The 26,369-nt window shown below is 43.7% G+C and overlaps 1 protein-coding gene across 4 annotated transcripts in view; it reads right to left on the reverse strand.

Moving 5' to 3' along the window:
* Positions 1 to 26,369, reverse strand: part of LOC110504150 (kalirin-like) — a 257,148-nt gene that overhangs the window by 111,277 nt on the left and 119,502 nt on the right. For all 4 annotated transcript variants that reach the window (XM_036974283.1, XM_036974281.1, XM_036974280.1 and 1 more), the window contains exons 7-10: positions 25,204 to 25,395; positions 21,475 to 21,606; positions 18,447 to 18,677; positions 1,242 to 1,364 (exon numbers count right to left, since the gene is read on the reverse strand). In XM_036974283.1, the coding sequence (XP_036830178.1) occupies positions 1,242 to 1,364; positions 18,447 to 18,677; positions 21,475 to 21,606; positions 25,204 to 25,395 (678 nt within the window). The remainder of the gene's footprint in view (positions 1 to 1,241; positions 1,365 to 18,446; positions 18,678 to 21,474; positions 21,607 to 25,203; positions 25,396 to 26,369) is intronic.

The raw sequence follows: 26,369 nt of genomic DNA on the forward strand, positions 1-26,369 counted from the left end.
TCTGTGTGATGAAATTAGAAAAGTGTATTTCCACAGTGGACTGGTTCCAGCTTGTTCTTGCTTGGTCTAAGTCTTCTGGCCTCTTTACTGTTATGGACTGCAGCTACAATGGGCTGCAAAAACCAAGCCTGCATGCCAAGCCCATTAAAAACACACTAAAAGCTAAAATGACAAGGTTCTCTTAAACGCCTGAATGTATTTATCATTGAACACTCATTTTCTGTCACTTGTCAATCACAGCTAACCACGGAAACCGTGACATTCCGATATTTGGAGTTTAAAGCTAGTCCTTAATTGAAACAATAAAAAAAAGTGTGTCTCTAAAAGCCAAGGGACGGGGCTGGAAAAATGAAAACACTCTCAAATTCATAGACAGAGATATGGATGCAAAGAATGGCCATCCATGATATCAAATGTACAGTTTTAACCCTGTTTTTAGGCTATACCGTGATCGTTTACATTTAGGATTGTTTACAAACATTGGTGTAAAACAAAAGTATATTTTGGGTTCTGACTGGACACGGCAGTTGAACGAAGAGCACGAGACATGCATTAGTTCTACTCTTCAACGATCATTGGGTATGCAGTATATGATTCATTTAGAAGTCCAAAAATGTATTTATCAACAAAGGATTCTAGCTTTAATTGACATCCTCACTGAATAATAGCAGAACTTGCGTCAAAACAATACAAATCTGCCATCTGTGAATTGCATTTGAACACTAGGACAGTAGTAATAGGAAGCTTTAAAAGGACAATAGAACCATAAGTCATTTGGTTGTAACAATGTGTCAGTGTTCAGTTTATTGACCATGTCTTCTCTTGGAACAGTGTTCAGTGGTCTGCCCTTTCACTGACACCTCAGCACTTTGACATTAGACAGAATAGCATAACAGCCGACAGAGTTCAAATCCAGTACAATGCTGCGGTTCAAATGTAGTATAATACTGCAGAAAATGAAGCCTTTGTCGACATTGTAGCAGAGATGAGGCAATTCAACCTCAAAATGCCATCCACAATGCCTGAGGAAGTTGCCCCTGAACTCTGATCTGGGGTCAGTTGAACATTTTCCCCACTAATGGTTAAGGTTAGGTTTTGGGGGTGGGGAAGCTGATCCTTGATCAGATACTCCACCTCAGCAATGTAAGGAGGAGATTCACATGATTCAGGGCATGACCAATGACACACTATTAGCAAGGCCGCAAACATTTCCTCATTGGCACAAATAGTTGAACTCTCACCTGTGCCACCTCCTCAAAATCGTCGTGGCGTTTCTGCAGTGCCCTGGCGCGGTGGAGGGACTTGCCCACGCCCGTGTGTTTGCTAAGGAAGGCCTCTCCATGGTTCTCTATCCAGTCCATCACCTGCACAAGTGAAACAGAGAAAGACACTCATGTTAACCAGTGTTCAGTGCGTGTTCAGTGCGTGTTACTGCACTCCCCCCTGCCTCCTAAGTAGACAGACAAATGCACGTTCACCAGTTTTCAGCCCAGGTTACCCCCCCCCGCCCCCCCCCCCCCCCCCCCGACTACAAAGGAGTCAGACACATGTGTGGGCTTCAGGGCCAGGAATCTGTCACCACTGTCACTTTGTCACCCTAGCAGTCCATCTTCAAGGAGAAAGAAGAGGAGGTTTAGTGAATTCCGATTTTATCCAAACCTTGGAGGAAAGACGAGGTCGTGAGCCTCGGAAATATTGTCTAGCTTCCTCTCCTTTTGCTAGGCTTTTACTTACTTAGACTGGGAATACATGATTTCATCTCGACAGCATTCAAAGAGAAAGTAGCCAAATGTGCAGTGCGAAAGGTAGCCAAAAAGTGCAGTGAACTTTGCATAACTCCACTCTAGAGTCCCATTGCGTGACTGTACATTGTTGGCGGAATAGCCAGTACGGCAGAATTTACCGTACTAAATGTTAATGAATAGATGAGAGGTCATAAGATGAGATCATCTGTGTGGCTTTGTGAACAGCGTCTGGCTGAAACAGAGCCGAGCGGCACCCTGTGGCAGTGACTTTCACCATTCCCTGGCAAACATCAGCTCAAACACTGTTTTAAATATTTTCAAATACTTTCTCTGTGCTTGCCTGGCGAGATGGAACCAACAGAATACTCCCAAAACTGTAAACCCCGCCAATCTGGCACTCTAGGCAAGCTCGTATTCAAATAGTATTTGAACCCTGGTCAGTCTTCTGTTCTCTTCCTAATAACTATCTCTACGGTCACTTCAAGGAATGGAAACCAAAGCTTGCCTGTCCTGCCCCACTTCAATTATCTTGTTGTCCTCAAGTGTAGCCTCCCTGTCCTGATCGTGTTTGCTTGCCTGCGTGTGTGTATAGTAGGGAGGGGTCATCTGCTTGCATGTTGGTGTGTGTATGTGTGTGTGTGTGTGTGTATAGTAGGAGATGGGAGGGGTCATTGGCTTGCGTGTGTGTGTACAGCAATGTTTAATAAACATGTCAGTGGGTGAGCAGACAACTCTTGTTTCGCCCTGGCTGATTAGAGTTGCGGCATCCACAGGAACAAGCAGGAGTCTAAAACTACCTGGCTGGCTCGCTCGCACAAACACGGGAAGGGCTGAGAATAGAAGAGATATTTGCTGGGGATGATATTAGCCGTCTGAGGATGACGTGCCTCGGACGGGAGTGCCACTTCTGGATCCTATATCTACATCCCAAATGACACCCTATTCCCTAGATATAGTGCACTACTTTTGACGAGGGCCCACAGGGCTCTAGTCAAAAGTAGTGCACTATGTAGGAAATAGGGTGCCATTTTGGATGCAGGCTATCAGTCTAGTGATGTCTCAGCAGTTACTCGACACCACAATGTTATTCTAGCCATGATGTTGAGGAAGTGGGCTGTAAATATTGGATTCAGTATAACGTGGGTTCAGCTCCAAAATGAGGGCTCTGGTAAAAGTTCTGCGCTACAGTATATATGGAACAGGGTGTCATTTAGCACACAGCCTGTGTTTGTGATGCTGCAGGAACCTCCAGATTACTGACAACTCAGAGATGTTTCCTGGAAAAGTACAGTACATGATACGCCAGAATACAGGCGCTTTAAAACAAAACATGGCCTGGACAAAACCAGCAAAGAAAACAGAGGAAGCATGAAAAACAGCAAGCAAAACTGGAGGCCCATGGGAAAGAGGAGTACTTTGTGTGAACATAATGTAATCTCGGTCTAAATCTGTTAAATATTACGGGCATTTACATATGATCCAAGCCCCTAAGGAGGCATTTGAAAAATGTACGGAGGAGGATGCCAAAAGTGCTTTGGTTTTCACAGGTTTATTATTTTGACAGTGCATAAGTGAAAGCTGTCCTGGTCACACTATTTGGATAGCCCGGCCAGTCCATCTCTAGATACACTACAGATGGTCATACTATCAACAAACTATCTGCTAATAAGCAACTGCTTGCTAAGGTTAAGGTCAGGTTTCGAATAAGGGGTTAGGGTTAAGGCACACCGGGCACCAGGGTAAAGTGACTAAAAGGGCAGTTGAAATAGGCAAGAGGGGCAAATATTTTGGTGTGGGGTTTTGCATTGGAATTATATTGAATTCTGCTTATATCACACTATACCACAATGAACCTAGCGTTCGAATGCAGAGAATCTGAGACCATTGAGTGCTTTTGAAGTGACAGGTTAGTGCAAAATCTGTAGCCTATCTCCTTTGTGCTGTATCAGCGTAAAATAGGAATCTTCTAGCAGTCGTAAGGACGAAGACTCAGCAAGAGGCAAGGGGGTAGCGGTGCAAACGAGTGCTGGATTTATTTACACAGCGCTGGCGTTTGAAAGATGACGGTGATATTTACAAATCTATATATTTACAAAAGGTCTGACTTCAGAATGTCAGCATTCAAAAGAAAACGCCTCTCATCAGGCAAAACCGGTCTTAATAACCAATAAAGCACAGGTGGGATCATTCAGGCTCAGATACAGCCTCCTCTTGAGTTACCCAAAAGTAAACTAACTAGAACATCCCCAAACAGGCACTTCAATTCATTTGACCACACTTCTTCTTGACGCGCAGGCCAGGTATATCTATGCACGCTAAAGCGTGCAACATTAAACATAATGGAGAAACCGGACAAATACTCTCCAAACAACTACAACGAAGAAATGTACAGTAAACTGGTAAATGCAATTAAATAAACCAAAAGTTATGTAATGCAAGTGGTGTGCAGCTCTCCAAACAACGTTTCCACTTGGAGAATGGTCAATATAAACACAACATGTAAAGTGTAAAGTCCCATGTTTCATGAGCTGAAATAAAAGATCCCAGAAAAGTTCCACTTACAGAAAAAGCGTATTGCTCTCAAATTTTGTGCACAAATTTGTTTACATCCATGTTATTGAGCATTTCTCCTTTGCCAAGATAATCCATCCACCTGACAGGTGTGGCATATCAAGAAGCTGATTAAATAGCATGATCTTTACACAGGTGCACCTTGCGCTGGGGACAATACAAGTTTTGTCATACAACACAATGCCACAGTCTCAAGTTTTGAGGAACCATGCAATTGGCGTGCTGACTGCAGGAATGACCACCACTGATGAAACTGGTGGTTTGCACAAACCGTAGAATTTCTGCACAAACTGTCAGAAACCGTCTCAGGGAAGCTCATCTACTTGCTTCTCGTCCTCACCAGGGCCTTGACCTGATTGCAGTTCAGCGTCGTAACCGACTACAGTGGGCAAATGATCACCTTAGATGGCCACTGGCAATGCTGGAAAAGTGTGTTCTTCACGGATGAATCCCGGTTTCAACTGTGCCGGGCAGATGGCAGACAGCGTGTATGGCACCGTGCCTCATGGTGGTGGTGGGGTTATGGTATGGACAGGCATAAGCCATGGACCACAAACACAATTGCATTTTATTGATTTATTGATTTGCGCAGAGATACCGTGGCGAGATCCTGAGGCCATTGTCCTGCTATTCATCTGCCACCATCACCCCATGTTTCAGCATGATAACGCACGGCCCCATGTTGCAAGGATCTAAACACAATTCCTGTAGGCTGAAAATCTCCCAGTTCTTCCTTGGCCTGCATACTCACAAGACATGTCACCCATTGAGCATGTGTGGGATGCTCTGGATCGACGTGTACGGCAACGTGTTCCAGTTCCCGCCAATATCCAGCAACTTCACACAGCCATTGAAGAGGAGTGGGATAACTTTCCACAGGCCACAATTGACAACCTGATCAACTCTATGCAAAGGAGAGGCAAATGGTGGTCACACCAGATACTGACTAGTTTTCTGATCCACGTCCCTATCTGCCCATACAGTAGAGCAGACACTCCTGCAGAGCACACCCCATAGGAACAGAAGATGAGCAGGATGGAAACAGCTCAGCCTCCAACACAGAGTCCTCACCAGTCCCAAACTGGTTCACTTGACTCCACCTTTATAAATCAAAATATTATTATTAAGTTGGACGTTTACATACACTTAGGTTGGGGTCATTAAAACTCTTTTTTCAACCACTCCACAAATTTCTTGTTAACAAACTATAGTTTTAGCAAGTCAGCCATCTACTTCGTGCAAAACACAAGTAATTTTTCCAACAATTGTTTACAGACAGATTATTTCACTTATAATTCACTGTATCACAAATCCAGTAGGTCAGAAGTTTACATACACTAAGTTGATTGTGCCTATAAACAGCTTGGAAAATTCCAGAAAATTATGTCATGGCTTTAGGAGCTTCTGATAGGCTAATTGACATACTTTGAGTCAATTGGAGGTGTACCTGTTGATGTATATCAAGGCCTACCTTCAAACTCAGTGCCTCTTTGCTTGACATCATGGGAAAATCAAAAGAAATCTCAGAAAAAAACTCTGAAAAAAATTGTAGACCTCAACAAGTCTGGTTCTGGGCCTCCCGGGTGGCGCAGTGGTTAAGGGCGCTGTATTGCAGCGCCAGCTGTGCCATCAGAGTCCCTAGGTTTGCGCCCAGGCTCTGTCGTAACCGGCCGCGACCGGGAGGTCCGTGGGGCGAAGCACAATTGGCCTAGCGTCGTCCGGGTTAGGGAGGGCTTGGTCGGTAGGGGTGTCCTTGTCTCATCGCGCACCAGCGACTCCTGTGGCGGGCCGGGCGCAGTGCGCGCTAACCAAGGTGGCCAGGTACACGGTGTTTCCTCCGACACATAGGTGCGGCTGGCTTCCGGGTTGGATGCGCGCTGTGTTAAGAAGCAGTGCGGCGGACGCATGACTTTCAACCTTCGTCTCTCCCGAGCCCGTACGGGAGATGTAGCGATGAGACAAGATAGTAGCTACTACAACAATTGGATACCATGACATTGGGGAGAAAAAGGGGTAAAATTCAAAAAATAAAAATCTGGTTCATCCTTGGGAGCAATTTCCAAACACCTGAAGGTACCACGTTCATCTGTACAAACAATAGTACGCAAGTATAAACACCATGGGACCACGCAGGTGTCATATCGCTGAGGAAGGAGATGCGTTCTGTCTCCTAGAGATTAACGTACTTTGTTGTAAAAAGTGCAAATCAATCCCAGAACAACAGCAAAGAACCTTGTGAAGATGCTGGAGGAAACAGGTACAAAAGTATCAATATCCACAGTAAAATGAGTCCTATATCGACATCCCCTGAAAGGCCGCTCAGCAAGGAAGAAGCCACTGCTCCAAAGCGGCCATAAAAAAAGCCAGACTACGGTTTGCAACTGCACATGGGGACAAAGATCGTACTTTTTAGAGAAATGTCCTCTGGTCTGATGAAACAAAAATATACCTGTTTGGCCATAATTGGGTGGAAAAAGGTGGAGGCTTGCAAGCCGAAGAACACCATCCCAACCGTAAAGCACGGGGGTGGCGGCATCATGTTGCGGGGGTGCTTTGCTGCAGGAGGGACTGGTGCACTTCACAAAATAGATGGCATCATGAGGCTGGAAAATATTTTGAAGCAACATCAAGACATCAGTCAGGAAGTTAAAGCTTGGTTGCAAATGAGTCTTCCAAATGGACAATGACCCCAAGCATACTTCCAAAGTTGTGGCAAAATGGCTTAAGGACAACAAATTCAAGGTATTGGAGTAGCATTCACAAAGCCCTGACCTCAATCCTATTGAAAATGTGTGGGCAGAACTGAAAAAGTGTGTGCGAGCAAGGAGGCTTACAAACCTGACCCAGTTACACAAGCTCTGTCAGGAGGAATGGGCCAAAATTCGCCCAACTTATTGTGGGAAGCTTGTGGAAGGCTACCCGAAACATTTCAACCAAGTTAAACAATTTAAAGGCAATGCTACCAAATACTAATTGAGTGTATGTAAACTTCTGACTCACTGGGAATGTGATGAAAGAAATACCAGCTGAAATAAATAATTCTCTCTACTATTATTCTGACATTTCACATTCTTAAAAAAAAGTGGTGATCCTAACTGACCTAAGACAGGGAATTTTTACTAGGATAAAAAAAACTGAGTTTAAATGTATTTGGCTAAGGTGTATGTAAACTTCTGACTTCAACCTTAGGAACATAAAACTAAAACTGAGGAGGCTACGCCCCCTTTAGCCCCATCATGGAGCCGGGTATGGGTAAAGGTTAGGGTTAATTTTAGGTTTAGAGTTAGGGTTAGTAGATAGTTAGTTGAAATGTTACTAATAGTCTGTTTAAAATATTAGTGGAGAGACAGTCCGTTACTGGTAGGCTGGTGAGTGTTATCCAGGCAAAAAAATATATATATATTTAAAAAAAGGGCTGGTACCTGTGCAGAAGGTAAAGGCCGCTAGCAGTGACTAACAATGACTAAATAGCTTGTAGCTAATTAGCTGGTTAGCTTCTGATGGCTGTGGTTCTTGCTATAAGGTCTAAAAATGACAAATAATAGCGGTTCCGTATCACATTGGGTGAGGCAGGTTACCGGAAGGTATAATTGAACTAAAATGGAGAAGAGATTGAAAATAAAATTGAAATATATACAAAAAAAGACGAAAAAATACAAAAGTACACGAGAGGACGAACAAAACTCGTCTGGACTGCTACGCCATCTTGGAAAGCATGAAAAAAGCATGTCTGTAGATCCAAATCCAAATAAATATCCAAATAAAATGTTACCACAGTCCTCGGTTTCTGGCTGTATGATGGCCATAGAAAATAAATAACGTAGTGTGTCCAAAATGCACCCTATTGCCTATATAGTGCACTACTTTTGACCAGATCATCTATGGGCCCTTGGAAGCAGTAAAATACCATGTGAATAAATAGCACAGTGGGTTGGAGAATTGCTGACATTCACAAATCCACAAAAAAATATGCTTCATACATGAAGCACAATTCTGCCATTGCCTAAGGTAACAGTTTATTTGATTTTAGTGCTATCCCTTGCAGTCGTTATCCATTGCATTGTATGCTTTACCTTAAGATAAATGAGAGGAATGTCATTATATTAACCCAAGTGTGGAGGGAGGAGAGTATAGAGACAGCCCCAGGATTCTCCAACTCCTCTTAAATCTGGCTACGGATATATAGTAGATGACCTTGGATAGCGCTGAACTTCCTACACATATCCTCCAACACTGCTTCCTCCTGACAAGCCCCTTGCAGTTTGGAAGCCCTTGCATCCTGAATGGCAGCCTATTCCCTTTATAGTACACTACTTTTGACCTGTGCTTTACACCCAGCTAGCACATTTGGTTCCTTGGAAGTTGTGGAAAAGTAAATGTTTGGTTTCCCATTGGTTCTGGGAACGAAGCCATACGTTTCCTGACCATTAAAACAGAATGTTTTATAAACGTTCTGAGAACGGAAGTTAACCTTTTGCCTGTTCTGGGAACTGTAAGACTTTAGTGAGGTTCTGAGAACATTTTACTATGGTTCCCTGAAAGTTTTCCTGGAAGGTTTTATTAACGTTCTGAGAGCGGAAATTATAGGTTATTTGAAGGTAATTAAATAATGTTCTGAGAACATGTTCCAGTAAGACTTATAATAATAACACTGATAGCTTAGGTTAACTGTGAACTCCCAAGCACAGATAGGACACATGGAAATGTATTTGCTTAGGCATTAACACATTTCCTTTTTATTGTGACCCATCAGTGAGATACGGTTCTTTTCATGCATACAAAGTTATTCATTTTAGTCTATTCAAACAGACCCAATTCCAAAAGAAAACAAGCACTCATTAAGATCAGGTGTGGCCAATTAGTGGGCGAGGCCAACACTCCTGAACACGCTTCACAAGGTAGAGGATAGAGAGAGTTGGGTTGATGCTGAGAACGAAATGGAAATGTTTTTAAATAACTTTCTTCGAAAATTCTCTGAATGTTCCTTAAGTATTATTTTGATGTAAAGTTTATTAACATCTTGAGAATTTAAATAACATTCTCAAAACATTACTAAAGTTTTCTTGTGGAATTTGATGGAAGGTTTCATTAACGTTGTCTGAAAACAATTTGAGGACATGATATTAAATAATACCAAGAGAAAATCTGTAGGGAACATTAATGCTGATGTACTGAAATCCCCATGGAAAAACATTGTTTCCTCAAGTGATTGGAACAATTTGAAAACATGACTTTAAATAGAACCATGAGTAAAACGTTATTCCAAGGATATGCCGCTGCCGTGGCTGCTTATCAACTCCGCTACTTTTTTAAATTATTTTTTTTACAGTGATCTTAACTTTTATTTTTTTAAAGCCTTCACCATATTTTTCTTTAACCGAAAACAGCTTCTGGAGAGCTTCTATGTTTCACGACTAAGGACATGGATGATATATACAGTTGAAGTCAGAAGATTACATACACCATAGCCAAATATATTTAAACTCAGTATTTAACAATTCCTGACATTTAATCAGAGTAAAAATTCCCTGTCTTAGGTCAGTTAGGATCACCACTTTATTTTAAGAATGTGAAATGTCAGAATAATAGTAGAGAGAATGATTTATTTCAGCTTGTATTTCTTTCATCACATTCCCAGTGGGTCAGAAGTTTACATAAACTGAATTAGTATTTGGTAGCATTGCTTTTAAATTGTTTCATTTGGGTCAAACATTTTGGGTAGCCTTACACAAGCTTCCCAAAATAAGTTGGGAGAATTTCGACCCTTTCCTCCTGACAGAGCTGATGTAACAGTGTCAGGTTTGTAGGCCTCCTTCTATAGGATTGAGGCCAGGGCTTTGTGATGGCCACTCCAATACCATGACTTTGTGGTCATTACGGCCAAACAGTTCTATTTTTGTTTCATCAGACCAGAGGACATTCCTCCAGAAAGTACAATCTTTGTCCCCATGTGCAGTTGCATACCGTAGTCTGGCTTTTTTATGGATTTGAAGGATATGCCTTGAAATACATCCACAGGTACACCTCCAATTGACTCAAATTATGTCAATTAGCCTATCAGAAGCTTCTAAAGCCATGACATAATTTTCTGGAATTTTCCTAGCTGTTTAAAGGTACAGTCAACTTAATGTATGTAAACTTCTGACCCACTGAATTTTGATGCAGTGAATTATAAGTGAAATAATCTGTCTGTAAACTATTGTTGAAAAATTACTTGTGTCATGCACAAAGTAGACGTCCTAACCGACTTGCCAAAACTATAGTTTGTTAACAAGAAATTTGTGGAGTGGTTGAAAAACTAGTTTTAATGACTCCAACCTAAGTGTATGAAAACTTCAGACTTCAACTGTATCTCGCTGACTTTTCCATTTACCATCAAGACTGGTTGGCAGAGTTGGGTAAGATGAAGGTGGGAGTGGTGTGTCTCTTTGTTAACAATAGCTGGTGCGCGATCTCTAATGTTAAGGAAGTCTCACATTTTTGCTCGCCTGAGTTAGAATACGTCATGATAATCTGCAGGCCATAATATTTATCAAGAGAGTTTTCATCAGCCTGGTATCGCAACTGCTTGGAATCTGACCGCAAGGCGCTACAGAGGGTAGTACGTACCGCCCAGTACATCAATGCCCCTCCCCCCCACAGTGACCAGACTTACATATCCCAACCAGAAGCCATGAATTACAGGCAACATCCACTCTGAGCTAAAAGGATAGAGGCTACCACTTTCAAGGAGCAGGACATTAACCCAGACACTTAAAATAAATCCTGCTACGACCTCCGACGAGCTAAGATCGAATCCTACAATGCCGGATGGAGCCTCAGACCTTCAAAAAGTTCTACAACTGCACCATTGAGAGCATCATGACTGGCTGCATCACCGCCTGGTATCGCAACTGCTTGGAATCTGACCGCAAAGGCGCTACATAGGGTAGTACGTATCGCCCAGTACATCAATGGGGCCGAGCTCCCTGCCATCCAGGACCTCCATACCAGGCGGTGTCAGAGGAAGGCCCTAAATATTGTCAAAGCCACCCAAGTCATAGGTTGTTCTCTCTTCTACCGCATGGCAAGCGGTACTGATGCACCAAGTCTGGTACCAACAGTATCCTGAACAGATTCTACCCCCAAGCCATAAGACTGCTAAATAGTTAACCAAATAGCTGCCCAGATGATCTGCATTGACTCTTTTTGAACTAACTCTTTCGACTCATCAGACGCTGCTGCTACGGTCTTGCTGCCTAATAACTTTACCCCTACCTATGCAGCATGTACATATGGACCTCAATTACCTCGTACTGGTACCCCGTGTATATAGCCAAGTTATCGTTAGTCATTGTATATTTACGTCTTGTGTAATTACGTATATGTTTCTATTATTTTTATATTTTTCTCTCTGCATGGTTGGGAAGGGTCCGTAGGTATGCCTCTCACTGTTAGTCTACACCTGTTGTTTAGGAAGCATATAACCAATACAATTTCATTTGATGTTGAAGTACTGAAATTCCCACAGAAGAACGTGGTTTCTTAATGTCCTCTGAACTGTTTGAGAAGGTTCCCAATGTCAAACCCGTTGGAAAACGTTCCTAGAACATTACCAAAATTGAAATGAAATGTAACCATGTTCGAACTTTAGAAAAGTTTTTTTGGGCAAAGTTCCTTAAATGTGCTGAATATTTTCCAAAGCCAAGCAACTTCACTGCACCATTCCCAGAAAGTTGTGGGAAGGTTGTATGCAAAATCACCATAGGACAACCAAGCTCTATGAAACATATGGTTCTCAGATCGTTACGTGCTAGCTGGGTAGGCTCTGGCCAAAGCAGTGCACTACATAGGGAATAGGTGCCATTTGGGAAGCATCCAATGAGTCAGAGGCTTGAAATGCAGCTCATCAACACTGTCTGCTGCTTGGCTGTGTGGCGCAGTGCAGTGCAGTGCGGTGCAGCGGTCACTCATGTGCATTGCTGATAACCCCAGTCATGATCTGCCATGGTGGAGACTTCAATCGCTCACCAAGCCCGGCCCAGTCAGTAAGCCCAGAACAAAGGATTACGTTTGCTTATCTACAAAATATACCAGCCACTCAACATCACACAAAAAAAGAAGAGAGAGAGAGAGAGAGAGAGAGAGAGAGAGAGAGAGAGAGAGAGAGAGAGAGAGAGAGAGAGAGAGAGAGAGAGACTGGGGGAAGGGGGCGGAGAGACAAAGCGTCATCTTGCTAAACCGTTGACAGGCTAATCCAAACAGGAGAAAAATAATGAATCAGAGGCAGAAGCATCGCAGAAAGGTGGGGAGTCAAGGGATCATCTCAGCTCCTTTTCATTGAGTCTCATTGAGTCATTCACAATCATTGATGCAGTAGCTATTTTTTCCCTTAAATAAAACAGGAGTGTATACTCCTACTAGATGCTACAGAGACTAATGCTCAAGGACTTAATCTACACATCAGGCTACGCATCAGGCTGAGATGGGAAAGAAAGAAAAATGAAAGAAAGAGCGAACGAGAGCGAGAGAGCGAAAGAAAGAGACATGCATACTATAGCTGTTGATAGCATTCTGTGCTGTCAGACAAATAATGATGTTCATTAAACCAGCCACAATGAATATCAATGAACTACACTGGTGGGGTTCCCTTAAGTAAACGTATATAAACTTGCGGCTCTGTGTGTATACAGTGTGTAAATTAACTAACTAAATGCATGCTACAGTCTCCTTGTATGCATCCCAAATGGCACCCTATTCCCTGGTGCACTACTTTTGACCACTAAATAGAGAATAGGGTTCCATTTGGGAAACAAACACAGTGGAGGACGGTTGTCCCTGAGGTATAGTATAAGCAGGCCTCGTCTGTTCCTAACAATATGTAATTAGTGAGCTGTAAACAAAGTCACCCCCTATCACTGAGCTCCACTCTGACTGTGGGCAGAGGGCCAGGGGCCAGACAAACACAGTGGACTCACTGGACTATACACTACAGTGTTTCTCTTTCAACCAGTCCAGCGTGGCTTTCACTGTGATGTCTTCTATCTAGTACAATGCTGTATTACACAGGTTGTGTCCCAAATGGCACTCCTATTCCCTATGTAGTGCCTGTCCCATAGGGCTCTGGTCAAAAGTAGTGTACTACAGTACATATCTGTTGATAAACCTCTAGTGGTGTGGGGGCTGTGCTTTGGCAAAGTGGGGGTTATATCCTGCCTGGTTGGCCCTGTCTGGGGGTATTGTCAGACGGGGCCACAGTGTCCCCCGACCCACCCCTGTCTCAGCCTCCAGTATCTATGCTGCAATGGTCGATTCGGGTCAGTCTGTTATATCTGGTGTAATTCTCCTGTCTTATCTGGTGTCCTGTGTGAATTTAAGTATGCTCCCTCATATTCTCCCTCTCCCTCCCCTCCTGGAGGACCTGAGCCCTAGGATCGTGCCTCAGGACTACCTGGCCTGATGACTCCTGGCTGTCCCCAGTCCACCTGGTCGTGCTGCTGTTCCAGTTTCAACTGTTCTGCCTGTGGCTATGGAACCCTGACCTGTTCACCGGACGTGCTACCTGTTGTTTTCGACTCTCTTTCTCTATCGCACCTGCTGTCTCAACCTCTAAATGCTTGGCTATGAAAAGCCAACTGACACTTACTCCTGAGGTACTGACCTGTTGCACCCTCTCCAACCACTGTGATCATTATTTGAACCTGCTGGTCATCTATGAACGTTAGAACATCTTGAAGAACAATCTGGCCTTAATGGCCATGTACTCTTATAATCTCCAGCCGGCACAGCCAGAAGAGGACTGGCCACCACTCAGAGCCTGGTTCCTCTCTAGGTTTCTTCCTAAATTCCTGCCTTTCTAGGGAGTTTTTCCTAGCCACCATGCGTCTACATCTGCATTGCTTGCTGTTCGGGATTTCAGGCTATGTTTCTGTATAGCACTTTGATTTAAATTTGATTGATAGGGAATAGGGTGCATGGTGTCTGGAAATCCACAACCTCCCCCTCCCAAGAAAGCAATAGTTGGGAGTTCCATTGTAAGGGATGTCGAGGTTGATGGCGCAGAATTCTTCCCTGGGAGCTTGCGGTCATTCTAGACCAAAACCCAGCACTGCACACTGCGGCAATGGGCTGAGTTGAGACGAGACTTCGAATACCTGAGAGACAGAATATTGGCTAGGGGCAAGCTGATTTTAATTTCTGGCTCTATCCCAACACACGGTTGTGGAATTGATCGCTTCTCCCGGCTACTTGCACTGGACTCTTGAATGAAATTAGGACTATGTTCTGAAAAAGCGTTTGATTTTATTGACAATTTCGATATGCTTTGGGAGCGACCACAGTTTCTAAAAAGGGACGGCCTGCACACGACCAGGAGAGCAACTTAGATGCTGAGTGATAACATTGAAAAAATAATCTAAAAAAGTGATGGGTTATCAGTCCTTGCCCGAAATAGGTAACCCTCATTTGAGTCCTGTATTAATCCACATCCTCTTTGAGGCATAGACCAAATGGCACAGTTCTAAGCAATCTTATCTATACTGTTTCAAGCAAACCCCATGGCTATTTCATATAGAGGGTTACCTACTGATCACAGCATGTTTGTGTTAAAGACTCCGTCTGATCTGAAATCCAGTAGCTGTGGCCTTGGACTGATTCATGTAAATGCCAGAAGTTAGATTTTGAAAATGGATCATATTGTAATTCTTTCTTCTCAAACTCACGCGGCCATTTTGATTATTACTGAGACTTGGTTAAAAAAAAAAGTCTGTGCCAGACTTTGATGTGTCTTTGAATGAATGGATATAATGTTTATAGATCTGACAGAGCTGGCAGAGGCGGGGGTGTCGCCATATTCATAAACAACCATTTGAATGTTGCAGTGTGTATTACCACATCTGTCTTAAACCAACTCGCCTCAACCTTTAAACACCCTTCAAAACCTACTCTCTCAGATGTTATTCTAACAAATGCCCCTCCAAAGTTTACAGCCAATGGGATATTTGCTCATGAGTTCAGTGACCGTTGTCCAATCGCCTCATAACAGATGTTAAATGATCTAAATCTCGCTCATGTATTATTACAGAGAATAATATTTTTTTTGTTTTCCACCTGGGGCTGAGTGACTGGTGGGTGGCGTCAACTATCACTAGCTCGGATCAAGCCCTTCATTGTTTTATTTCTAGACACATTTTGAACTTCCATCCTCTCAGGCCAGGGGCACAACAATGTATGAATTAATGGTTGAATTAGAATATCCGTTATAATCATTGGCCAGTACAGAGAATTAAGTAAAACCACAAGTCCAAATCCCTATCTCCATCCATGGCTAATTACAGAAAGGGTTCAATATGTGGCTAGATGTAGAAGGCTAATGTTAACTAGCTAACGTCGCCCATGAATGGAAGTGAAGCTAGAGAGCAAGCATTTTAGCCAGGTAGCCTAGGACAACAAAATTTACTGCAGGAATGTCAACCAGAACTGTTGCCAGAGAATTGAATGTTCATCTCTCTACTATAAGCCGCCTCCAATGTCGTTTTAGATAATTTGGCAGTACGTCCAATTGGCCTCACAACCGCAGACCACACGTGTATGGCGTTGTCTGGGTGAGCGATTTGCTGACGTCAAAAAAAAATTGTGTGTGTTTTTTTTCAATTTTACCCTGTTTTTCTCCCCAATTTCGTGGTATCCAATTATTTTAAGTATCTACTATCTTGTCTCATTGCTACAACTCCCGTACGGGCTCGGGAGAGACGAAGGTTCAAAGTCATGCGTCCTCCGATACACAACCCAACCAAGCCGCACTGCTTCTTAACACAGCACGCATCCAACCCGGAAGTCAGCCGCACCAATGTGTCGGAGAAAACACTGTGCACCTGGCAACCTTGGTTAGCGCACTGCGCCCGGCCCGCCACAGGAGTCGCTGGTGCGCGATGAGGCAAGGACATCCCTACCGGCCAACCCCTCCCTAACCCGGGCTACGCTAGGCCAATTGTGCGTCGCCCCACGGACCTCCCGGTCGCGAACCCAGAGTCTCTGATGGCACAGCTGCAGTACAGCACCCTTAACCACTGTGCCACCGGTGAGGCCCTGATGTCAACATTTTCAACAGAGTGCCCCATGGTGACGGTGCTGTTATGGTATGGGCAGGCATAAGCTACAGACAATCAACACAATTACATTTTATCCATGGCAATTTGAATGTAGAGAGATACCGTGAGATCCTGAGCCCCATTTCTGTGCTATTCATCTGCCGCCATCACCTTATGTTTCAGCATGATAATGCACGGTCCCATGTCGCAAGGATCTTTACAGAATTCCTGGAAGCTTAAAATCTCCCAGTTCTTCCTTGGCCTGCATACTCACCAGACATGTCACCCATTGAGCATGTTTGGGATGCTCTGGATCAACGAGTGTGACAGCATGTTCCAGTTCCCGCCAATATCCAGCAACTTCATACAGCCATTGAAGAGGAGTGGGTCAACATTCCACAGGCCACAATCAACGGCCTGATCAACTCTATGCGAAGGAGATGTGTCGTACTGCATGAGGCAAATGGTGGTCACACCAGATGTTGACTGGTTTTCTGATCCACACCCCTACCAACCGATGCATATCTGTATTCCCAGTCATGTGAAATCCATAGATTAGGATCTAACTCATTTATTTCAATTGACTGATTTCCTTAGATGAACTGTAACTCAGTAAAATCTTTGAAATTGTTGCATGTTGCGTTTAATATTTTTGTTTAGTATAGTATGGCTTAGAACACGTCTCAACCAATCACAAGGCTTGTTTTGACTAACCCGTTATAGAACGTCGCTTAAAAAGGTATCAGGAAAGACTACCCAGCCCATGCCTATGGAGGGGCACCTCCTACCAGATCAGCTGCTTCAATGAATGGTGAGATCCATCGCATTCACTTCTTCTGTGTTTAATCTGCATCTCAAATGACACCCTATTCCCTAAGTAGCGCACTATATAGGGGATAGGGTGCCATTTGGGATGCAGCCCTACAGTAATGTTTGGCTCGGTGAGGGAGCAGCGGGCTCGTTATCAGAGTGAGAAAGAGGTAGGGAGAGGAGGAGATATGAGAGGAGGGGTGAGAGGGAGAGGAGAGGTATTCACCCAAAGGGAGCCATATTGAGAAAGGAGGAAGGTGTGAGAGACGTTGAGTGACTTGACCGAGCAAGCTGATTCGCTCACTCACACATACCCTATTGAACACGAACATGCACGCACGCACACACACACACACACACACACACACACACACACACACACACACACACACGCACACACGCACACAAGCACTAGCGTGTTATATTACACAGCATTGCTTTTTTTAGACCATTGAATCCATGGTAAAATGTTCCAAGATTATGCCTAGTAATTATTCATGAAGTTTGTGAGGTAAGTGAGGCTTGAATCAACAGTGCTCCAGTGTCCCTGGTGGATTGGTTATGCATGGTTTGGCTTTTGGCTGATCAGAGGTCCGATCTTGATTTGGCTCAGAGACTTGGCTCAGTGCTGCTGTTGGAATTATTAGTGTAATGTATAGGGAATAGGGTGGAATTTGGGACACACCCACAGCCTGTGCAGCTTTCTCTCTCTCTCTCTCTCTCTGTTCTACAAAATGGCTAATGCAAGGTATGCTAACTGTACTTCTGGGCACTTTCCCAAGCAAAAAATATTAAGAGGAAAAGTACAGACAACTGTTGACAAATCTCCTCTTTCATCACGGCGCTCGTTTGAAATACGGATTCCTTTTACGAACCAGGAGTCGGCACAGAGCCAAATGAACAGTGAGATGTAAACAGTGGGATTTTGCTGCAGTAAAATGCAGTATCAGGGCACTGCACTGTGCTTTCTAAAACGGGTTAAACGAGAAAAAAAACTAAAAGACATTGAGATTGACGCCAAGACCTACCCACCCTCGTACTGTTACTAAACTAGCGTGTCAGAAAGAATGGACGCAGGCTGAATCCTTTATCCCCACAATTCCCACGACCCTGACAAGAGACTGAAGAGGTGGCGCCCCAAACAGATGCCTGAAGATACAGCCTTCCATTTACACCGTGTCCTAATCCCTACGGTGCACTACGTTCATATGTGTGTGTGTGTATGTGTGTGCCTGCGCATGGCGACAATTACCTGTTGGACGTCCTGTTGGAACACACAGAGCTGTAGCCTCTGGTGCAGGCGGACTTTGCGGTGCTGCCAGATGCTCTCCAGGCGTCTCTGGTGGTGCAGGACCTCGTGGACCACGTCCAGGATACAGTGGACCGCCTTGGAGTAGTTGGCTGTGGCCGTCAGAGACTCTGAGTTCCCCGGGCTCAGCGGTCTCTGGAGGACATCCAGTAGGGCCTTGCCGTCCTGACTGACCTGGTGACAGAGAGAGGGACATGACATTAGGAGAGTTGCATACCTGAGTCGGAAATCTTGGTTGGAGGCTTCACGGATTTCTTGCATATTCCATATTCCTTGAATCCAGGAATCCTCCAACTGGCATTTATGGAAAAGCTGGGAAGTTAGGGAAAGTTACCGCCCTTTAGCGACTTTAAATCGGCACGAAATAACAAAGATTTGTCCGAAAAGATGCATATCGAAGCCTGTCATGTCAGTCAAATCTTTGTTTCATTATATGGAAAGAAAGAGCGAAGGAAAATAAGGATTTTTTGAATGTCAGTTCCTTTGCTAATCATCTCTCTTCTGATCAAATCCAGTCCCGGCCTGTTCTAGCCGCCCATGTATGATACTAAATCAAGCCGTGCAGAGATGTAATTTCATTCCCAATGCAAATTACTAAATGATATGCAATTTGGGTGCATGGGGATGGGTATTGTTTTCGTCATCTGTGGCACAATACGGAACCGAAAAGCCAACCCTTTCTTTTTTGTTGTTGTGCTCAAACCAGAGACGTTTATAGCGACCTTTTCAGAGACGACACGGAAATAAAACAAACAAGCACAAAAGTCAGTGTGGTGCAGAGGCATCTAGTGAACTGCGACACAAACCCATCATCATACGGGATCTTCTGTGGGGAGTCAATCTGACTTGGATGGACAGTGGTCCACGTATTACGGGCCACGTGTCACGCAAGGTGGAAGTCAGCTGGATTTAATGTGGTGGGAAAAGGTCCTATTTGGTGCAAAACTGTAGGTACAATACATAAGCATAGTCGAAGGTAAAAAAAATAAAATAAAAATGGTCCTGATCGAGTTACAGTATGTGTCTGGTCAGGTTTGATTGAAGGACTTACATTTCATTTCAGGGCAATATTTCAAAGCAATGTACAGCGTACATCCATGTTTAGACTGCTTGGGATCATGTTTAGATAACTTATGATGGTCTTTGAAAAAAAACAAAACCTCATGCCATCCTTGAAAAGATATAAAAGGGTCATTAGCACTGTGGGAATTCTCCTTGAAAGCTATGTGGTGGGATCTTAAACTAACAAAGAATGAAACTGTAAACCAGATCTTCAGTAAGTGTAAAAGTGCTATTCCACTCGTAACGTAACGTAAGTTGAAGTCGGAAGTTTACATACACTTAGGTTGGAGTCATTAAAAGTTGTTTTTCAACCACTCCACACAGTTCTTGTTAATAAACTATAGTTTTGGCAAGTCGGGTAGGACATCTACTTCATGCATGACACAAGTAATCTTTCCAACAATTATTTACAGACAGATTATTTCACTTATAATGCACTGTATCACAATTCCAGTGGGTCAGAAGTTTACATACACTAAGTTGACTGTGCCTTTAAACAGCTTGGAAAATTACAGACAATTATGTCATGGCTTTCGAAAGCTTCTGATAGGCTAATTGACATCATTTGAGTCAATTGGAGGTGTACCTGTGGATGTATTTCAAGGCCTACCTTCAAACTCCGTGCCTCTTTGCTTGACATCATGGGAAAATCAAAAGAAATCAGCCAAGACCTCATTCGTTTGGGAGCAATTTCCAAACAAATTAAGGTACCACATTCATCTGTACAAACAATACTACGCAAGTATGAACACCATGGGACAACGCAACCGTCATACCGCTCAGGAAAGAGACGATTTCTGTCTCCTAGAGATGAACGTACTTTGGTGCGAAAAGTGCAAATCAATCCCAGAACAACAGCAAAGGACCTTGTGAAGATACTGGAGGAAACAGGTACAAAAGTATCTATATCCACAGTAAAAGAGTCCTATATTGACATAACCTGAAAGGCTGCTCAACAAGGAAGAAGACACTGCTCCAAAACCGCCATAAAAAAGCCAGACGACGGTTTGCAACTCCACATGGGGACAAAGATCGTACTTTGATCGTACTCTGATGAAACAAAATTAGAACTCTTTGGCGATAAAGGTGGAGGAAAAAGGGGGAGGCTTGCAAGCTGAAGAACACCATCCCAACTGTTCTTTGATGCAGGAGGGACTGGTGCACTTCACAAAATAGATGGCATCATGAGGAAGGAAAATTATGTTGAGATATTGAAGCAACATCTCAAAACATCAGTCAGGAAGCTAAAGCTTGGTTCGCAAATGGGTCTTCCAAATGGACAATGACCCCAAGCATACTTCCAAAGTTGTGGCAAAATGGCTTAAGGACAACAAATTCAAGGTATTGGAGTGGCCATCACAAAGCCCTAACCTCAATCCCATAGAACATTTGTGGGCAGAACTGAAAAAGCGTGTGCGAGCAAGGAGGCCTACAAACCTGACTCAGTTACACCAGCTCTGTCAAGAGGAATGGGCCAAAATGCACCCAACCTATTGTGGGAAGCTTGTGGGAGGCTACCCGAAACGTTTGACCCAAGTTAAACAGTTTAAAGGCAATGCTACCATATACTAATTCAGTTTATGTAAACTTCTGACCCACTGGGAATTTGATGAAAGAAATAAAAGCTGAAATAAATAATTATATTATTCTGACATTTCACATTCTTAAAATAAAGTGATGATCCTAACTGACCTAAGACAGGGAATTAAATGTCAGGAATTGCGGAAAAACTGAGTTTAAATGTATTTGACTAAGGTGTATGTAAACTTCCGACTTCAACAGTATCATATTAAATGGATGGACACCAAAAACATCCCAAATCATACAAATGGCCTTGAGACCAGGTTGTACTATAAACCAGTATGTATGTTAGTGCTGTAGCTGAGTCAGTGTTGTGAGGGTGTCTCACCTCAGTGTAGGCCTGGGTCACCTGTTCATAGAGGGTCTGGTGGTGGTGGATGGCCAGCTCCAGGTCCTGCATCTCTGAGGGCAGCCCCCCTTCACTGCATATCTTGCACCAGGCCTCCACCCCAGCCAGGAACTGCATGGACACAGGCCAGGAGACATATTCACACAACAGAACAGAGTCAAATAGACCAATCAACAGAGCAATGTGAGTCATTTCGTGGACAGAGACGGGAAGAGAGAAGGCATGGGAGGAAGGCAGGCCAGGAGGAAGGCAGGGAGGAAGGCAGGCCAGGAGGGAGGCAGGGAGGAAGGACAGTGTGGAGGCAGACAAGACATCTTTACAAGAGGTAACCCTGGATCAGAGGTAACCCTGGATCATTGGCTAAGTGCTTTCTGACAGGCAGCAGTATCCCCCCGTGCACACCTGAAGCCCCAAACACTCAGCATCATAGTAGCTGCTGCCAAGGCAACACAGGTCTATTAACTACCTCTACACCGCAACGGTCAGCAGCCGACATTCCAATCTCTCTCAGATGGCCTGTGGGCTGAAGTCTGACTTCAGGAACGGTGATATCTTGAGATTTCATGCAAATCTCCCTTTCACAAAGGTCTGAGTTACGTGCTCAGACTTCAAGTTAGGATTCAGAAATTATTCAGACCCCTTGACTCTTACCACATTTTGTGGTGTTATCGCCTGAATTTAAAATGTATTAAATGTAGATTTGTCTGAGAATTGCCTACACACAATACCACATGATGTCAAAGTGGAATTATATGTTTCGAAATGTTTTGAAATTTAAAAAAATTAAAAGCTGTAATGTCTTGAGTCAATAAGTATTCAACCACTTTGTTATGGCAAGCCTAAATAAATTCAGGAGTAAACATTTGCTTAACAAGTCAAATAATAAGTTGCATGGACTCACTCTATGTGCAATAATAGAGTTTAACATGATTTTTTAATGACTACCTCATCTCTCTACAACACACATACAATTATCTGTAAGGTCCCTCAGTTGAGCAGTGAATTTCCAACACAGATTCAACCACAAAGACCAGGGTGTTTTTTTAATGCCTCGCAAAGAAGGGCACCTATTGGTAGAAGGGTAAAAAAAAAGCAGACAATGAATATCCCTTTGAGCATGGTGAAGTTATTAATTACACTTTGGATGGTGTTTCAATACACCCAATCACTACAAAGATACAGGCGTCCTTCCTAACTCAGTTGCCGGAGAGGAAGGAAACTGCTCAGGGATTTCACCATGAGGCCAATGGTGACTTTAAAACAGTTACAGAGTTTAATGGCTGTGATAGGAGAAAACTGAGGATGGATCAACAGCTGTGTTACTCCACAATACTAAACTAATTGACAGAGTGAAAAGAAGGAAGTAATACAAATATTTTGAAACATGCATCCTGTTTGCAACAAGGCACTGAAGTAATACTGTAAAAAATTATGTTGGTCCTGAATACAAAGTGTCATGTTTGGAGAGAATCCACTACAACACATTACTGAGTACCACTCTCCATATTTTCAAGCATAATGGTGGCTGCATCATGTTATGGGTATGCTTGTAATCGTTAAGGACTGGGGAGTTTTTCTGGATAAAAAAAAATATTGTATGGAGCTAAGCACAGAAGAAATGCTAGGTTCAGTCTGCATTCCACCACACTGGGAGATTAATTCAGCTTTCAGCAGGACAATAACCTGAAACACAAGGCCAAAACTACACTGGAGTCGCTTACCAAGTAGACAGTGAATGTACCTGAGTGGCCGAGTTACAGTTTAGAATTAAATCAGCTTGAAAATCTATGGCAAGACTCGAAAATGGTTGTCTACCAATGATCAACAACCAATTTGACAGAGCTTGAAGAATGTTGAAAATAATAACAGGCAAATATTGTACATGCCAGGTGGGCGAAGCTCTCTGAGCCTTAACCAGAAATACTCACAGCTGTAATCGCTGCCAAAGGTGATTCTGACATGTATTGACTCAGATATTTCTGTATTTCATTGTCAATGCATTTGCAAAAATGTTTAAAAACATGTTTCACTTTGTCATTATGGTGTATTGTGTGAGGATGGGTAAGGGGAAAAATAATCTACAGTGGGGCAAAAAGGTATTTAGTCAGCCACCAATTGTGCAAGTTCTCCCACTTAAAAATATGAGAGAGGCCTGTAAAAATCCAGAAAATCACATTGTAGGATTTTTAATGAATTTATTTGCAAATTATGGTGGAAAATAAGTATTTGGTCACCTACAAACAAGTAGGATTTCTGGCTCTCACAGACCTGTAACTTCTTCCTTAAGAGGCTCCTCTGTCCTCCACTCGTTACCTGTATTAATGGCACCTGTTTGAACTTGTTATCAGTATAAAAGACACCTGTCCACAACTTCAAACAGTCACACTCCAAACTCCTCCACTATGGCCAAGACCAAAGAGCTGTCAAAGGACACCAAAAATAAAAGTGTAGACCTGCACCAGGCTGGGAAGACTGAATCTGCAATAGGTAAGCAGCTTGGTTTGAAGAAATCAACTGTGGGAGCAATTATTAGCAATTATTAGGATGGAAGACATACAAGACCACTGATAATCTCCCTCGATCTGGGGCTCCACACAAGATCTCACCCCATGTGGTCAAAATGATCACAAGAACGGTGAGCAAAAATCCCAGAACCACACGGGGGGACCTAGTGAATGACCTGCAGAGGGCTGGGACCAAAGTAACAAAGCCTACCATCAGTAACACACTGCGCCACCAGGGACTCAAATCCTGCAGTGCCAGACGTGTCCCCCTGCTTAAGCCAGTACATGTCCAGGCCCGTCTGAAGTTTGCTAGAGAGCATTTGGATGATCCAGAAGAAGATTGGGAGAATGTTGTATGGTCAGATGAAACCAAAATATAACTTTTTGGTAAAAACTCAACTTGTCGTGTGTGGAAGACAAAGAATGCTGAGAACACCATACCTACTGTGAAGCATGGGGGTGGAAACATCATGCTTTGGGGCTGTTTTTCTGCAAAGGGACCAGGACGACTGATCCGTGTAAAGGAAAGAATGAATGGGACCATGTATTGTGAGATTTTGAGTGAAAACCTCCTACCATCAGCAAGAGCATTGAAGATGAAACGTGGCTGGGTCTTTCAGCATGACAATGATCCCAAACACACCGCCCGGGCAACGAAGGAGTGGCTTCGTAAGAAGCATTTCAAGGTCCTGGAGTGGCCTAGCCAGTCTCCAGATCTCAACCCCATAGAAAATCTTTGGAGGGAGTTGAAAGTCTGTGTTGCCCAGCAACAGCCCCAAAACATAACTGCTCTAGAGGAGATCTGCATGGAGGAATGGGCCAAAATACCAACAACAGTGTGTGAAAACCTTGTGAAGACTTACAGAAAACGTTTGACCTCTGTCATTGAGATAAACTTTTGTTATTGACCAAATACTTATTTTCCACCATAATTTGCAAACAAATTCATAAAAAATCCTACAATGTGATTTTCTGGATTTTATTTCTCATTTTGTCTGTCATAGTTGAAGTGTACCTATGATGAAAATTACAGGCCTCTCTCATCTTTTTAAGTGGGAGAACTTGCACAAATGGTGGCTGACTAAATACTTTTTTGCCCCACTGTATTTCATTCAGGCTGTAACACAACATAATGTGCAATACTTTCTGAAGGCACTGTAACTGAGTGGCAACAGCAAGGGGTTTCAGCCTACTGTCACCGTACCTGTTCCGACTTCTGGTGGAAGACGGCCGACATGGCCAGGATGGTGCTGCGTTCGTCCAGGGCGGCGGCGAAGCTCTTCCACTCCTGGTCCAGCTGGGCCGAGATCTGTTTGATCTGCTGCGAGGCGTAGTGGCCCGCCTCCGACAGCCGCGTCGCCACCGACATGATCCTGTTGATGTTCACATAGGCGTTCTGCACCGAGGGAGGGACACACGTGAAGAAGACATTATATGGTATGAGAAAAGACTCCCGGGTTTATTTAATTCAATTTAAGATAAAAACAGTATTTGATTTAATTCAGGATATATTGACATTTATTCACGTAGAAATGACTGAATCAAAGTAGACAGATTGTGTAGGGCTTGGTCTCCGTGGCGTGTCTAGCTATACCTAGTGGTGTCGTATCACTTGATAGCCAAACACGCAATGATACACCTGAACATGACACAGACATGACACGTGAGCCAGCCCACCGCCAAATGATGGTGTAGAGCTTAGCGACAACAAGTGTGACAGAATTCTGCAGCTTTCAGTGAATCTCTCTCTCTCTGACACACACACACACACACACACACACACACACACACACACACACACACACACACGCTCTTTACTGCCATCTGGCTCTGTAGTTCCCAAAACCCATCCCCCTTCCTTCCCCACTATGGGAGTCTCATCATCTCTGGCCTCTTTAGGCCCATCCATTTATCAGCTTTGCATGATGCACCCACCATGGGCTTTATTTACCGCTAACCTGATTAGAACTGCTAATGAAGCCATCAAAACGAACAGCTCCTAGTTTTAAAGCAGGGCTTAAATGAACTATGCTCAGACATGGTTGCTGCATGCTGAGCACGCTGAGCCAAGTCTCACGCTAAAACATAACAACAGTATGAGTCGGGAGTCTGTATGAGCAGAGAGAGGGATAACGAGAAGGAGCGATAGAGAGAGAGTGGGGGGGAGTGGAGAGAGAGAGACAAGGGGGGGGGAGAGAGAGAGAGAGTGGAGAAAGAGAGAGAAAGAGAGAGAGCGAGGTTCTTCAGTGAGAGCCAAAAGGCCTCTGTGTGTGAGTGGTTTTTGGCCAGTGTGGTTCTGTTCTGTGCCTGTGTCTGTTTGCCCCCTCTGACGACTGCTGTGTGCAGCCCGGCCCAGCAGCAGGCTGATGG

This window comes from Oncorhynchus mykiss, chromosome 3 (genome assembly GCF_013265735.2).
Source record: "Oncorhynchus mykiss isolate Arlee chromosome 3, USDA_OmykA_1.1, whole genome shotgun sequence".
NCBI lineage: Eukaryota > Metazoa > Chordata > Actinopteri > Salmoniformes > Salmonidae > Oncorhynchus > Oncorhynchus mykiss.